Source organism: Mauremys mutica, chromosome 8, assembly GCF_020497125.1.
Source record: "Mauremys mutica isolate MM-2020 ecotype Southern chromosome 8, ASM2049712v1, whole genome shotgun sequence".
Taxonomy (NCBI): domain Eukaryota; kingdom Metazoa; phylum Chordata; order Testudines; family Geoemydidae; genus Mauremys; species Mauremys mutica.
Window position 1 is genome coordinate 111529237 of NC_059079.1, and position 17449 is coordinate 111546685.

Consider the following 17449-nt stretch of genomic DNA (forward strand, 5'->3'; position numbering starts at 1 on the left):
CAAGTTTTGGCAAAAAGCAGGTCAGTTTAATCCCCGAGTCTTAAAACTGGGACTCAGTCCAAGAACCTTAGGTGTCAAGAATCTGCGTCTGCCAAATTACCTAAAGTCTGTTAAGGCCGCCGAGCAGCTGCAGACCTGCCAGTACGGGGTCAATTCAGAAATGAAGCATTTCATTATCTGCTTTCTCTGTGTAGCTGCAAATTGAAGCTGGTGGAAAATGTTGAAAATGCTTCACGATAAAATGAAAAGTTTTCAGTTTGGGTTGAATAGTGAAATCTCTGCTCAGTTTTTACTTATTCCTTTCTCAAAACAAACTCCCAATTGTTTTCCTACTGGCTGAGTGAAAACAAGGTATTGGAGATCAGGATTCAGGGCAAGGTTTGCAGATGTCAGCCACTTACAACTTGGGTGAGGTTACACAAAGCTTAATTTGGAAAATTAGTTGTGAAAACTACAGATATCCCCTCCCCACCTCTGTTCTTTTTGGAGTGATTATAGGAGTTGATTGTGAGAGCTTAGTACTATAGGAAGGAAAAAAACTGACAGGGAAGGTAGAATAGCTCTGTACAATTCTAGTGATATCATAGTCAGACAATATGACAAAGTTCAAAAGTTGGGAGAACATTCTCCAATGGAAAATAAACTATCAGAAAGCAAATGGACCTCGTTAATTTTTCACTGACACTGGTGTGGTTGGTGAGTAGCTCCATTGAAATCAGTGGAATTGTACCAACGTAAAACCAGTGGAACTGAGACATAAATCTGACACACAGAGCCAAAGTGGCAAAGATATTTAGGCTCCTAAAGATGTAGATAGGCACCTGTTGAGACTCTCTGAAATACCTAAGGAGATTGTTAGTTTTTATTTAAATGGTAATTTAGTGCCTAAACTGTTTAGGTGCTTTTGGAAAACCTACAAGGCTCCTATCTGCATGTTTAGGTGCTGAAATACTTTTGAAAATATGGCCCTAAGTGCCTAAGTCTTTTTTGAAAATGGGACCTAGGCTCTTTTGAAAATGGGATGTAGGCATTTTGGCATTTCTGAAAATGTATCCAAAAATCTTTTATTGCTAGAATGACCTTCCAAGCTCTTACTTCAATGAGTCATGTGGCATTCCTTTTCTATACATCGAAGTGCTACCAGACCTGGAGGAATGGTTCAATAATCACAGCTCACCCACCCACATAAAGACATTCATCTCCATTCAGCAAATATAGGCCTCTCTATATGGATTAAATATGAATTTATTTGAATACATATTGATCTGAGTGTGTGTATGTATGTATATATATATATATATATATATACAATGACATTAATCTGATCTCATTTACTCCAGTGTAAATCCGATTTACTTTGGATTTACACCAACACAACTCAGAATATTGCCCATATAATTATTTATTTATTTGAATACATATTGATCTGAGTTGAGTGTCACTCAACTCAGATCAATATGTATTCAAATAAATAAATAATTATATGGGCAATATTCTGAGTTGTGTTGGTGTAAATCCAAAGTAAATCGGATTTACACTGGAGTAAATGAGATCAGATTAATGTCCTTGTCTGTTTATAAACACCACAACCCTTGTTTTCATAGCCAACATTAATTGTGTTTCTTTTTCAGTCTTGTGTCTCTTATAAGAGGCCAAGTAGTGACTACAGATGGGACTCCACTCGTTGGAGTCAACGTGTCATTTGTCAAGTATCCAAAGTACGGCTACACCATCACTCGTCAGGATGGCACGTAAGTGTAGTTATTTCATTCTGTACCTACTTAGTATGTAATATCTGTGCAGATTGACAGATGGTGCTATCTAGTGGAACCATGTGGTATCATGCATAGAATTCCTACTGGGCCAAACAGCTATCAAGTAAACACAAAAGTAATTTTTCACATAGCATTTTGAATACTAACGGAAAGTAAATATGAAAAGGCTGACTTTTGATAATAATGTGTTAGCAGTCAGACTTCCTTTCAAATAAATTGCCCTGTATCTATGAAAACATTTGTGGACTACTGCAATATCCAGCTGAGACCAGAAATATTTCATTTTAAAATGCAAGGCAAGCCAACACACTGCTGGAAAAAAAAGTATCATTATAGAACAGTATATTTTGTTAAAAGTTCCCTTCTGCCTCTATCTTTCCTTTTTGAAGATCCACTATCTTTAGAGTTTCTTTAGGGTAGAACATAATCAAAAGAGTCTAATTGAATATACTTAGACAATTCCCCGCTGTGCGAAGAACTGCTTTTTTCCCTCTTGTATCATCTGATTTGAAATGCACACCAGTTCAGCTCAAACAAAAATGAAAGTGTCATGGTTCATCTAATTTATTGGACATGGCACTAAAACAAAACATCTATGGAAAATGCACTGTAAATATTTGCAGTTTTATATGTATCTATAGTCCAAAAAACTGTGAATTGGAATAATTTACATGAATCAACACAGGGGATATGTAAATTTCCATACAGTCCAGTGTATTACTACATTATCACACCAGTGTAACACTGGAGTAACTCAATTGTGAATCAGGCCCTGTTATGTTATTGTTTTACATTATTCCATGTACTTGTAATTCAGTTCATTGCATTGCCAAGAGATAATATGATACATGAAAAATTAACCATTTTCTAGCTCTCTTGCAAAAGAGATCTGTGAGTATTTTATTTATTGAGGCCAGATTTCCAAGGGCTAATGGGCATGCACATTTACATGCACAAATCATATTTGGGGTGGGAGTTAAGAGTAAATGTTTAGTGCTTCTTAGAGGTGATAGGTGTGGGGGGCACATGGGGTAACATGCCTCCCGATTCCTGCCAGAGTTTATATGCCCTGTCCTGAGCCCTGCTGCATAACATTAGAACCTTTAAATTGTGCCCGTTCCCACTCACCTCCACCCCACTATCAACAGTTACATGTTGTCTCTGGTGCTTCTGAAAGGTGCCAGATCACTGGTCCTGGAGACGAAAATTCTTTGTTGAGCCACAGAACAGAAACAGCACAAGTTTCCCATCACTTCTCTACCAGTGCCATACACTATAGTGCTGTTGCAGGGGGACAGACCCTAAGAGAAAAGTATCCAGTAAGCTCTTGCAGTTTCTGCTGAGAATGTTTACGAGGGTGCTGATTAACAGCAGATCTGGTGGTAGTGGTAGTGGTTTTTGGAGATGGACCTTTGTTCAGTTAAGAAATAGACTTCTAAGAGTGACTTTATGTCTACACTGCACTTTCGTCAGTAAAACTTTTGTTGGTCGAGGTGTGAAAAAAACAATCCCTGATCGACAAAAGATTTACCGATTAAAAGCGCCGATGTGGGAGAGCTCTCTCCTGCCGACAAAGAGTGGCTGCACTGGATACCATACAGCGGCACTGCTGTAACAGCACTGCTGTACCACTGTAAAGTGCCCAGTGTAAACATAGCCGAAGTTCCTGCTGATCACATCTGAATTTCAACCAGCAGCTTAGAAGTTAACAGTTCCACTTCCCATTGTGACTAGCCTGAGCCAGGATGTGTGTTTTAAATCTTTTCGTTAATTTCCATTTGCTGGGAATTCTATCACTGTGGAACTATTCAATCTGGTCACCTCTTATGTTAAGCCCACATTTTCCTAGGTTTGACTTGATTGCAAATGGTGGGGCTTCCCTAACTCTGCACTTTGAGCGAGCCCCATTCATGAGTCAGGAAAGGACGGTATGGCTGCCATGGAATAGCTTCTACGCCATGGATACACTAGCGATGAAAACTGAGGAGAACTCCATTCCCAGCTGTGACTTAAGTGGCTTTGTCCGTCCTGATCCAGTCATCATTTCATCGCCACTTTCAACATTCTTCAGTGATGCTCCTGGTCGGAATCCCATAGTACCAGAAACCCAGGTATGAATTGTGGGAGAGAAAAGAATGTAGAAACAATCACTCCTTGTGATAGCCACACATCAGAGATGATGCACCCAATTATCAGAGTTTCACCATCCACTCACTGGACTTCAACTGGCACCTTTGTGTATTGATTCTAACAGATGAGCTAAAAGACAGACTTCTCTAATGAATCTTGTAGAAGCTGTGCTAGGCTTATCTCACCCAGGCATCTCTCTCGACTACCTTACACTCTCTCCTACTGCCTCTCATTATCACATTGTACGTCAAGTCCTGTGTGTTTCTAACTATAGCTGAGGCTATTTCAAGAGAATTTTGCAAAAACTTTGTATGTGCAACTAATCACAACCTGCTTTCGCTTATGCTAGTCAGGGGGATAAATGATAAGGGGTTATTTAGTGATCTACACTGGTATTATTATTATTGCTGATTTATTCCATTTTGGCATCCCTTTTGCTTTATACCAATTGCCAGTGGAAGTCTCAGGTTCGTATAATTGCAGCCTCTTGTGGCCCCTATGTATATAACTAGCAATAAAGCCTGTTGTTTTTATTTACAATTTTTCCAGCAGACTATTTTCGAAATGAAAACATGATAGTGACACACAATTATTAATCCAGAAATCATAACCTAAACCTAAACCAGCATGGCAAGGATACAAATTTTCAACCGTAGAAAGATGTTAGTTCTTAAGTAAAGTGCAAACAGATATCTCTTCTAAATAAAGTGTACAGTGGCAAGTTTAATATGTCTATTCTGTGTTTCCATCCAGGTTCTTCATGAAGAAATTGAGTTTCCTGGCTCCAACCTAAAGCTCTGTTATCTGAGTTCCCGTACTGCTGGATACAAATCTTTGCTCAAGATCACCATGACCCAATCTCTTGTGCCTCTGAATCTAATTAAAGTTCATCTGATGGTAGCAGTGGAAGGGCATCTGTTTCAAAAATCATTCCAGGCATCCCCTAATTTGGCATATACATTTATCTGGGACAAAACTGATGCATATGGTCAGAAGGTTTATGGGTTGTCAGATGCTGTAGGTATGTCATAACATTCAAACTCTAAAACTTTCAAATGATAATGTAGTGCTTATAATGGCTGATTTAGTAAGAATACTGAAATAAGGACTGTTGAAAGAATTTACCTATAGATCAAATACAAACTTTGTAAATTCTGCCTTCTTTATACAGTTTTATCCTTGGATTGAGCCTCATCCACCCATTTAGTAGAAGAAATAATTTGGTCTCCATATATCCTGTTTGGTAAAAAGTGATTCTAACCTTTGGAATGGCATGCATACTCTAGTCCACTTGGAATCTAGTGTATATTGTTGTTAGTGCTTGCCTGTATTGTAGTATGCTTACAATTAAAATGATATTTTCTATCAGGGGTCATTTCTGCACTTTTATAGCCATTTTTTTGCATAGAGAGAGATCTTTATTCTAGCAAGCAACAAAAGAAATGACCTTAAAAACCTTTGTAACTTTTATAGTTGTACCTGAAAATGTGAACAATTGATGTAAGGATTTTACAACTGTGCATTAAAGCAATGTGAATCTGGAAAGAAAATTGTATTTTAAAGATCTGCTTGCTCTTGCACTTTCACATTATTCTAAAGACTTGCAAATGATAGCACTTCTTTTTCCAATAATTCACAGATCCCAGGTTAATGTATGTAGTGTATGTGTGTGTATATACATATACATGCCAATACATGCCTTCTATAATCCCATTTTAAATGAGCTATTACATACCATATGAAAAAATGCCATTAAATATAATAAATAAATCTGGTGAATATCAGGCTAATTAAAAGTAGAAGCCTGTCCTGTCATTTAATAGCAGAATTTTTATTAGATTTTTTTAATTATTTTTCCTACTCTCCCCTCATCAAACTGGTCACTTCCCAAAGCCAATTATTCAATGAAAAGGTCATCAGGTCCCTACAGAGTACAAGGGAATCAAGTTTCAAGGTTGAATTAAGTCAAAGTTCTGAGTTTAATATTGTGGAATGAAAGAGAGCATAATCACTCTATCTCATAGAAAGTGTTTGGGAGCCAGTTGTCTTTCTGTTTGGGAACCAGTTGTTTTACTATTTGAAAAACTGTCCAGTCATTTTCGTCCATTGCTTATGCAATAATCATCACCATTTTTCCCCAGTTTCTGTGGGATTTGAATATGAGACATGCCCCAGCCTGATCTTATGGGAGAAGAGGACAGCGCTGCTGCAAGGCTTTGAACTAGATCCCTCAAATCTAGGGGGCTGGTCTTTGGATAAACATCATGTTCTTAATGTCAAGAGTGGTGAGTTAACTGATTCCATGTGTTTTCTGAACTACATGCCATCATAGCAACTTCTATCCATCTGTAGAAACTTCACTGCATGGTTTATATTTAAATTCTGAAAAATACAGTTCCACTGCTTTTCTCACTATATTTCTGAAAAGTTTTGTAAAGTCTGAACTGTTTTTGTTTCTAAGAATAATTGTGTCATTTTCCAAGAATCGCTTCTTACCCTGTCACAGAACAGCACATTCTTAAATTTCCAAGCTTTTCCTTCTGCACCACTGATCCTTTTTCTTCCTCCCCTTATTCTGCCAATGTTCTCTGAGCCTTTTCCTGATTTCTTGTTTTTGCCTTTGGCTCCTGTAATCCTCCTGAAAGATAAACCCAGGGACAACTGAGAGACATGAACTGGGTGAGCTGGGAGACCCCAGACCCATTATAGTCATAATATCAAACACAAATTGGACACAGGGAACAGGATTTTTAGAGAAGTTAAAACAGAGGCCAGGGATGTGGCAATCAGAGAGAACAAGTGACATCAGAAGAGGACTCTGAAGTCCCCACTTACCTTGTGATGATAAGATTTTGCAGATCTACTGCAAAAAACACTGCCAAGTTATCTAGCCAACGGTTGTATGATGTCAGGTTGACTAAACAAATCCATTTACCCCACCACCGAAGGAAAGCCAACCACCATAGCCTACTGGGTCAATTCTAAAAACAATAAATAATCTCTCCTTCCACACTTTTTCCTTTTGGAAAATTTTGCAACACTTAGGTGTTCTTCAGTGTGAATATGTTTACATTTCCTTCAAGCCATCCATTCTGCAGCCACAGCAAGCAGTCAGCTACACAAAGATGTTGCTGCAGCACTAGCAACTGAAGAGAGTTCTAGTTCATTGCACAATAACTCTATCCCAAGCAAACCTGAAAAAACACCTCCTTTGAACCTACCACGGTGTCAGGGACTTGCGATACTAGGAACCAGAAAATGTCAGGACAGTTAGCTAGTACCACAAAAACCAACGAGAAATACTTTGATCAATTTCTTCCAGCATACAGGGTCTGAGCTTTGTGTGTTTTTCAACTGGGTGTGAGGGAGATGCAGAGAAAGTAAAAGCAGACACTTTGTGGAAATGTTTGCATCAGCTTTGAAGACATCAGGAAACAGGGTAGTAGATTTAATTGTAACTTTAACTTTTCAGCCCTCTTCTCATTGGGTTCTAGAGGTAAATTATATAGAAATAGTGTTTCCATGTTTTTACCTTCTGGCACACTCTGGTTCTGCTAGTTGTATTGAGTTTTTTGGCTATTTCTTTATCAAATTTACTTGACTAGACTTTAGCCAGGGTGAAATAATTTCCAGAAGAGCCAAGTACAGGCTTGAGAAGACAGTGGAGACTGGATTTAGATAATGGCACCACTATTTTTTGATATGTTAAAGCAGTTACTCTGGTAAATGCCAGTTTTGACTATGACTGTAAACATCTGTTTAATGAGCTAATTGAAGTACTAGCTCTGTCAATTTGTGAAAAACTTATTTTAAGGAGTCTTACGCTACCAAAGATTCCCAAGAAGCTGGTCAAAAAGAGTTTAGGTGGCATTTGTGGGTCAGTAAGAGGCTTTAAATGTCAAAGAACTCAGCACACAAGTTATTTTGTATTGCTGTAACTGTACCACTTTGTGTGTATAATCCATGTAATTGTGTAATTTTAGCAATTAAATTATTAGTATTCTTTATATTATAACAAGCACCTAAAATGGGCCATGTGCTTCACAGACATATAGGGAGACATAGCCTTAGCCTAAGAGCTCACAGACTGAAAAAGGATAAATACCTCTACAGTCATAACATTGTTAATTGTGCATTGCAAAACAAAGCAAAGCTCCATTAACTACTTAATATGCAGTTGCTAACTATTCTCCTTCTCTCCAGTTATTCCTGTTGGTCCATTCCTGTCATCACTTCTTCTGTTTCTCTCTCTCTGTCTTAGACTTAAGTGCCTTGAGCTAATAGCTATGCAGGCAGATCTAAAACAGTTACTGTTCTTCACATTTTTTACCAATAGGACTAAGGGAGTTGGAGACTTAGCATATCTTTTTTTGTGACCCTCGCAAACTTTTTTCGGGAACCTTCTTTCTGTTGCTTGCATGAGCAAGTTGCAGAATAGTTCATTGCACAAGAAGCCTAGGTGTCGTGTTCAAAATCAGTGAGGTCCGTTTATTTAACACATACTTTCATGGATGCTGTGTGGCAGGTTGAGCGTTGTGGCATTGTACAAGCATGTGCATTCCACCCTTGCATACGGTGTCATGGTTGTTACAGCTGTCAGTGGTGACAGCTGCACTCATGGGCCGTGCTATAAATCTCTTCACTTAAAGATATAATAATTGGATTTCCAAAGGAACATGCAGCTGATAGTTTCCAACAGTATTTTCCATACTATTTGACCACATTGTTAGCAGTAGCTTTTCTGTGCTGTTTGGAGCTGGGGTATCCTGGCAGACCTAGAAGAGGCAGGACTCACATTATCCCTCAGAGTGGTTGGCAGTCCCAATTCAGACATTCCTCCCACTCCCAGAAATGGGGATGCTCCTCTGCCTTCCACACTTTCCCTCTAGCCCTTGAAAGCCTCTTCAGGCATTTTGCTCTTGTCTCTTTTTCCTTTTTCCCCTTCTTCTCCTTCCCTTCATCCCTTTTCCTGTCCTTGCTTGAGTGAGAAGGACAATGAGAGGGAGCAGGAGAGGGAGAGGTGAAGAAGGAAGAGGACAGGAAAGCTGACACAAGAGCGTCCATATAATAAAAAAAATAAACTGAAGGCAGAGGAAGCTCAGGGGCTAAGCTTATCGGGGCAAGTGCTCTCAGTTCTTTGCCTCTTTGTTTTGCTTTCTAGTTGATGACATTATACTCGTAGCCTTCCTTTAATCTGCCTCTGTAGGATGGGAGAAGAAAGAGATGTATGACAATGGTTTGACTCATAATGACTGTAGTGTCTTCTAATACGACCCAACATTACACCTTTAACTTTACTGCTTGTTGAGTAATTCTTGTGCTCCTGTGCCCTGAAAACACCAACTATCCCTCTCCTCACTATAATCTTGTGAGACCATGCAACTGAAGGCACTTCACCTTACATCCCTGAACCACTGTCACATCAGTTGTTAAAAGCAGGCCCTCTAAAGGCCAACTTTCCAAATTATCATAGTAACCACTTCCATTTCCCTTCACCGTTAGGTATATTGCATAAAGGCAGTGGAGAGAATCGGTTTCTAACTCAGCAGCCAGCCGTGATTACCAGTATTATGGGGAACGGGCGCCGAAGGAGCATCTCCTGCCCAAGTTGCAATGGTCTTGCAGAAGGAAACAAGCTTTTGGCCCCTGTGGCACTTGCAGTGGGAATTGATGGAAGCCTCTTTGTTGGGGATTTTAACTATATTCGGCGCATCTTCCCATCTAGGAATGTCACCAGTATTTTGGAATTAAGGTAAGGTGTCAAAAGTAGCACTTTGACTTAGGTAACCTGTGCTGAAATCAGACTTTCCCATTCCTTTTTATGATTTTCTAAAACATTGTCACTTGCCACCTGATAAGTTTCCAATGGAGAAATGGGGCACAGAAAAGCATAGCTCAATATCTATGGATGATAGAGTGATGAATGTTAGAGAGAAAAATTGAAGATGATCAAAGAAGAAATCAACTTGTTTTCTCTTTTAGTTAATCACTTAATACAATCTCCCTTTACTATTAGACAAAGCCTACCTAGTTTCGAAGACTATGGGATTGACTGCCTGTCATTGGTGAGCCAGAGCAATATGCCAGGGCTTAAAAGCCTTGTGAGTTCAGAAGAGTTTTTGATATCAACATTTTTTTGTGGCCATCGTCCCCACTCCTTTCCCCCTTTCCCACATTTTTAAATATCTTTCTTTAGATTTGGTCAGTGCAGTTAAAATCAGGTTGATATCACAGAGCCACATGCATAATCTGGATACTATAATTCTTTAAAATTATCTCACTGTGCACAAACAATTGCTGAGGTCACATAAATAGAAAAGGCACCTGTGTATAGTGGACCATTTCACCCATTTCTGTTCACTGTCCTTTTTCTTCCCTCTGAGAGAGGAAAGGGCCATTCCTGAAAACCCTCACCCATGTGACTAGTCCTTACTCTTACTGCTCAGTCTCTGGAGTCAAATTAATTACCCACATGAGGAAAAACTATATGATTGGATCCTACGTGAACACTTTCTTGGTACTTCTGCAGCTCACTTGTTGGCTGTCAAGAGATGCAACATGATCAAACTACTGCTCTTGTAAACTTTAAAAAGCTGACAAACACCTTGAGAGAATTTGAATAGCTAGCCTATTTCTCTGATACTACCAATAACCAATCGCTTCACTTTCAGTGCCTGAGAAACACAACAAAATGATTGGGCTAGGAAGAGATGATGGACCTGGTTCTGGTCTGACACCAGTTTTCCACTGATGTAATTCTGTTAACTTCAGTGGAGTGAGTCCTGATTTATATTAGCATAAGTGAGGTCAGAATCGGGGCTGCTCTATGCTTAAGCCCATTTCCTGATACCTGTCTTGTGCATCACTGCACATCAATGCCTCTTCACCCCTGGGAACATCATTCTAGAAAACAGACTTACGATTATTATCATCAGATGTGAAATAAAACTGGCCATGCTTCCTATTAGCAGATCAGTATATTTTCCGAGCAGGTAGTTTGTGTGGCTGTGTGACCCACCATAAACATTTATCATTGTAGAACATCATTGCACTCTATGACTCCTCATTTTATATGATTAATTTAATTCATCCAGTTGGGATGTAGCCTGCCTTCAGACACATAGCTTGGCACAAGCTGGGAGGGGTTGCAAGCAGTTCAGAGAACTGAATGAGAATTCAAAAGGACCTTGACAAATTGGAGAATTGGTCTGAAATCAACAAAATAAAATTCAATAAAGCTAAGTGCAAAGTACTTCACTTAGGAAAAAATCAAAATGCACAACTACAAAATAGGGAATAACTGGCTAGGTGGTAGTACTGCTGAAAAGGATTTAGGGATTATAGAGCAACATAAATTGAATATAAGTCAGCAATATGATGCAACTGAGAAACAGGCTAATATTGTTCCAAGGTGTAATAACAGGAGTGTTGTATATAAGACACAAGAGGTAACTGTCCTGTTCTACTCAGCACTGGTGAGGCCTCAGCTGGAGTACTGTGTCCAATTCTGGGCACCACACTTTAGGAAAGATGTGGAGAAATTGGAGTGTGTCCAGAGAAGAGCAACAAAAATGATAATAGGTTTAGAAAACCTGACCTATGAGAAAAGGTTAAAAAAACTGGGCACGTTTAGACTTGATAAAAGAAGACTGATGGGGGATGTGATAACAGTCTTTAAGGGCTGTCATAAAGAGGGCGGTGATCAATTATTCTTCATGTCCGCTGGAGGTAGGAAAAGAAGTAATCAGCTTCCAAACGATGTTGTGAAATCCCCATCTTTGGAGGTATTTAAGAATAGGTTGGACGAACACCTGTCAGGGATGGTTTGGGTTTACTTTGTTCTGCCTCAGCACAGGAGACTGGACTTGATGACTTCTTGAGGTCCCTTCCAGCCCTACATTTCTATGACTATAATGTTTATAAGTAAAGGCCAACATTTTCAAACTGAGGTGCCTAATATCAGGCATTTATTTCCATATCACCTCAGCATCTCTGAAAATCAGGTCACTTTTATAGGTGCCTAGCAGTAGGCTTCCAAGTTTGAAAATGGTGGCCCAAAATTTACAAGAGGACTTGCTTGATCACTCTTCCCTTCTGGCTGTGCAGGTATCAATCTCAGCCTCTTTAGAATATGGCAAAAAAGTAAGAAAGCACATCAGCAAAGGTCAGGGTGCTTATCCTTTCTTTATGCTTCTATCTGGCTTCCCTTGTCTTTTATTAGTCAGTTTTCCATAGCATAGTTTTCTTGGCCTCTAACAACTACTAGCAATGAACAATGAAGCTATTTCGTGTTGGGTACTGTTTAAAATCTACAACAGGCTTGATACAGTCTTTGGACTTACATTCGTTGGTTTAACTCTGTGTTCTCAGAAAGGAATCTGGGTCCAGTCCTGCAAATGTTACTCATAGAAAACATCCTCGCTCAGAAGAGTAGTCCCATTAAAATCAGTAGGACTTACATGAGTAGGGGTTTGAAGAATTGGGCCCCTAGGCATATTTGCAATTTTATTAAAGCTTCTAATATTTCCATAATTAATACCAAAATATTCCTTCATTTGTGGCAGATAACGAACACCAATCTGGTCTTACATATGCAGTGTAAATCACGATGAGTAACTCCATGGAAGTCAGTGGAGTTACACCAGTGTAAAATTGTAGACAAGAACAGAATCATGCATGATATTTTACTTTCACTAAGCAGTATAAAATTACCACAAGACATCAACTGATATCACTGGCTAATCAGAAGTTTGAGCCAGGACTGTTACATGGCACAATTTACTGCGTGAACCTTGCAAAGTTCCAAGCTTCCGACTGTGCTGTAAGAGCTGCAGCTCAGGAGTTACGCACATCATCGTATTCCACTCAGTGTGTATTTTTAAACAAAATGGTATACACACAATAACACACACTAGGCACAAAAAATACATTAATTCACATCTGGGAATATAGAGGGCACTTGCCTTTTGGCCTTGTGCCTAGACAGCACACTAGGCATCAATTGATACAACACAGTTCACGTCGTTCAGTCTCTTATTGCTTTGTTATCAAATAGCAGTAACCAAAGAATTACTTTGATCAGCTTAGAGAGTTTCTTGATCAATGGCTGCATTTACAGTCAAACCTGCTTTAAGCAACTACCACAGGGACCAAAGGGGAAAAATGTGTTGCTTAGTAGAAATTGGTCTAAAGGTTAAAAAAAAATCCTTTTGGAAACTACTTTTTGGTAGTTTCAAGTGTTTGCTTTCCACTGTTAGAAGTGATCCTAGTGCCGGTTTCACTGTATATTAACCACACCTCTCCGCTAAGCCCACTGTTCCATGTGGTAAGCTGCCACCTTCTTCCCCTCTCAGCACACAAGATGAACATTTTTCCACATAGTGATTATTTCAATGATTCAGAAAGTTTCTTGCAAAATATGTCTTGAGGGAGGGTATCATAGCAGGGAACTATCTGGTGATTACAAAAACCCCTGGCGAGCTTCATCCTGAAACCAACCTAAGGCTAGAGCTGAAGAGAGATTTCCTCTCTTGTGTCCTTTTGTAAAATAAAAACAAAATGCTGTGTATGCTTTACCATCTATTCTTCAGCTAACTGTTTGTTCTTTTTTTTCCTTTTGTTCCCTTTCTATAAAGAAATAAAGAGTTTAAACATAGGTAAGACGAAAAGCTCTTTCCCATATAATTTGATACAGTTTGTTTGCTTCACTGTGTTTGCTTTTTGTGTTGTACTTCTTGTGTAACATAATGTTTTTCATGTACCGAATATAGTAACATTTTTATGTGCTAATTGTGTGTTATGAATATGATAAACGTTAGCAATTATGAAATGCAGTCAAAAAGAAACCAAATAAGTTCTGACAGTAATTAGGAATTTCTAGTGGAATGCAAGTATAATGAACCCAAAGTTAACTTTTACAGAAGCATTTCTCCCTGTGGTCTGCAATTGGTCAAAACGGTTGAGGCAAACTACAGCAGTAGCTTTTGAAAATGCTGGACAGGGTTCACAAAGGCACTAATGAACTGGAAATGGGTCAAAAACTCATTTTCAACTCATTAATAATTCTTTCTTTCTTTCTTTCTTTCTTTCTGTTGACTGACTGTTAACAATGTGGTGGTCTGGTTATATAATTGATTAGTTAGTTTAACTGGAGTTTAAAATCCTTTTCTAAGAGCTTGTCTAAACTGGCAAGCAAAATTGGCGCTGCTGCGAGCAATGCAGTGGCATCGATTTAGTGCAGGGTTTCTCAAAAGGGGTTGCCGCTTGTGTAGGGAGAAACCCTGGCAGGCCGGACCGGTGTGTTTACCTGCTCCGTCCGCAGGTCCAGACGATCGTGGCTCCCACTGGCCGCGGATTGCTGCTCCGGGCCAATGGGAGCTGCTGGAAGTGGCGCGGGCCGAGGGACTTACTGGCCGCCACTTCCAGCAGCTCCCATTGGCCCAGAGCAGCGATCCATGGCCAGTGGGAGCCGCGATCGGCCGGACCTGCAAACAGGGAAGGTAAACACACCGGCCTGGCCTGCCAGGGGCTTTCCGTACACAAGCAGCGACCCCTGTTTCAGAAACCCTGATTTAGTGGGTCTGGTGAAGACATGATAGGTCAATGGCAAAGCGCTTTCCCAGCAACTTCAGTATTCCACCTCCCCGAGGGGCAGAAGGTAAGTCGGAGGGAGACCATCTCCCGTTGACATAGTGCAAAGTAGACACCACGTTAGGTCAGTGTAAGCTGCGTCTCTCCAGGGTGATTTTTTCACATCCCTGAGTGATGTAACTTACAGCGACTTAAGCAGCAGTGTAGACCAGGCCATGAACAGAGTTCTAGTTCATAGGCATTAAAGGGAAAACTCTTTTTGTACTACATGAACACCAAACCCACTAGCCATGTGTCCCCAGCAGTTGTACAGCTGGCATAGCCAGCCCCTGTGCCTTCTTCCTCACAGTCCCCAGTGGAGAGGAGAAGAGGAGTAAAACAAGGAGAGTGGTCAGCATATGAAGAGCTCTGCAATCCCCAGATGGTGTATGGTCCCTTGGGGACCATAGTCTGATGGTTCCCCATCTCTCCTGAGCCCAGTATATGGAGCCTAATGGTGTGATTCGCCTCTCGCAATGCAGTAAATCAAGAAGGAGGCTGAGTCAATTAATTATTTTTATGATTATTTGTGCTGGTGGGTGGCTATTAGTTGCAGCTGTAAATCTAACTAATTGTTAGGATGCTTAGAGCTTTGTGTATGGCAGCTTTTCTTAGTATTTAAATCGAAGAAATAAGTGAAGTGGATGGAGTTACTCTGGTGTAAGTGAGTGGAAAATCAGACTCTTAAGGGCAGGTCTTCACTACCCACCGGATCGGCGGGTAGTGATCGATCTATCGGGGATTGATTTATTGCATCTAGTGTAGATGCGATACATCAATCCCCAATCGCTCTGCTGGAACTCCACCACTGCCGAGAGGCAGAAGCGGAGTCAACGGGGGAGCGGCAGCAGTTGACCCTGCGCCGTGAGGATGCGAGGTAAGTCGATCTAAGATACGGCGACTTCTTGTAGCTGAAGTTGCGTATCTTAGATCGATCCCCCCGCCCCCAGCGTAGACCAGGGCTAAGACCCACTCCTGCCTACGCCAACTCCCAGGCAACCTGCTTCCTGATAGGCTGAGTCTCATTGACCTCATAGTACTAAGTGTTATGTTCACTAGTAAGCGCTATGAGATGAGGCCCTGTAGTAGAGTATCTCCAAGCAATACTGATTATTTTATTAAAAACTGTTTTAAGCAAAGGATACGTTCCCTGCCTTCATGTAAATCGAATAAAGAATTAAAGGGATTTTTTTAATGGCAAAGGGAGAGGCCCATGCTTCTTAGCCAGTCAAATGCTAGTTTGAGAACTCTTTATTTCTCCAGTACAGTATATATGTCATGTCTATATTTGAGAAAATAAGCCATTAGCTCTTTGTGGGAGTAATGAACGTGCATCATTTTAGATCAGTTTCCGTCTGCCAAATTTGATTTGCCCCATTATCAAACTTGGAGAAAAAAGTCCTTCATATCTTGTGAGCTTGCTGCTTGGTTTGGTGGATAGGCTCATACCCTCTCTGCCCTTGTTCAGCTCACAATGGAGAGCAAACACATATATAACAGGTCTGCATCTGTGCCAATGAGTTGCTGAAACAAATGATAATGAATGCTCTGAATGAGATCACTGCATCATGATCATAGCCTGAATGGAATTCTGATGGCAGGGAGGGGCAGGGAGTTCAGTGTATATATTGATGACTGCATAAGAAAGATAAAGAGGAAGAGGACCAGAAGGCACCCTCTATGCCCCCTTGATTTCAGTAGTACCTGCTTGCAGAGTGAGGTACTACTCAAAGTGAGTATTGTGACAGAACCTGCTCTTCAATGTTAAAGGAAAGCATGTCTAACAGCATGAAAGAGGGGAAAGCATCAAAACAACATTTAAAACTTTTTTTTAACTAACAAGCCTGGATGTTTATCTGCTGGAAAGCTAAGAGGTCCTGTTAGCTAAAGTCAACATCTTAAGGGCTTTACCTTGAACCCAGCACTTATCCAAGGCAAAGATAGAAAATTCAGTTAAATATTTTTGGGTGGGAAAGAGGAAGGGAGACGAGGTGATGAGATGACCTGGTGGGAAGGCATTATGCTGTAGAAGACAAGACAAAGGACTGAGATATTGAGTTCTAATCCCAACTGTTCCACTGATCTCACTGCACAAGTCACCTAATTGCTCTGTGCCTCAGTTTCCTCCTCTGTGAAATGAGTATAACAGTACTTACCCATCTTTGTAAAGGACTTTGAGATCCTTGCATGGGATAAAACTGCTAAGTATTTTCTATTTATCTATTGTACTTCCATCTCTTCATTTTTATGGTCCTATGAGTCTTCTGCAGATGGTATTATCTCTTCCCATTTAATTTCAGCCAAATCAATCTCCTTTCCAGAATCTACTGTTTTTGAGCAAAGTGCAGAACATGCTATTGACTCAGAATCATGCCATATTACAGGCAGTGTCAGTCTGTTGCAGAGAAGGAGGATTACAATAGAGAGTGTTTTCTCTGTCCCTCCTCACTCCTCAAAATCTGGCTGTCCTCACATATGCACAGTTGTCTGTGTACTGCTGATAATCCATCTGCAGAAGGTGCCAGTGGCTGTATTTCCAGTGAGAGTCTAATGAAGAAATGGCTTATTTTCTCCATCATAACTTGCCTCAACATATCCTCACTCTTGGTGTTGTGCACTTTTGCCATATGAATCCAGGAGTGTGGATCTTTGGAGGCAAATGACTCCATTTACTGGTAAGTAACCTGCCTTTTCTCTTGCTGGCCTCCTTTGTCCTCCACACTTTTAAAATCTCCATTGACCTTAAATAAGTTCACCATAGGCTCACAAGACTGGTAAATATAATAGAGATCTTATTTAAAAACACATTAAAGTGAATCCATCTTGTTCCTCTGCTCCAGCTCTAGTTATATGTGTTAATGGCTGACTGAAATTTCACAATTTGCAGATGGTTTGTTAAAATAGTTCCAGAATTT

General features: G+C 40.1%; 1 protein-coding gene across 1 annotated transcript in view; it reads left to right on the top strand.

Annotated features, from left to right (window-relative positions):
• The window catches only part of LOC123376341 (teneurin-2-like), a 72300-nt gene that overhangs the window by 19474 nt on the left and 35377 nt on the right, over positions 1 to 17449 (top strand). The window contains exons 3-8 of the mRNA XM_045028259.1: positions 1632 to 1751; positions 3625 to 3886; positions 4659 to 4926; positions 6047 to 6190; positions 9408 to 9657; positions 13541 to 13561. Coding sequence (XP_044884194.1) covers positions 1632 to 1751; positions 3625 to 3886; positions 4659 to 4926; positions 6047 to 6190; positions 9408 to 9657; positions 13541 to 13561 — 1065 coding nt within the window. The remainder of the gene's footprint in view (positions 1 to 1631; positions 1752 to 3624; positions 3887 to 4658; positions 4927 to 6046; positions 6191 to 9407; positions 9658 to 13540; positions 13562 to 17449) is intronic.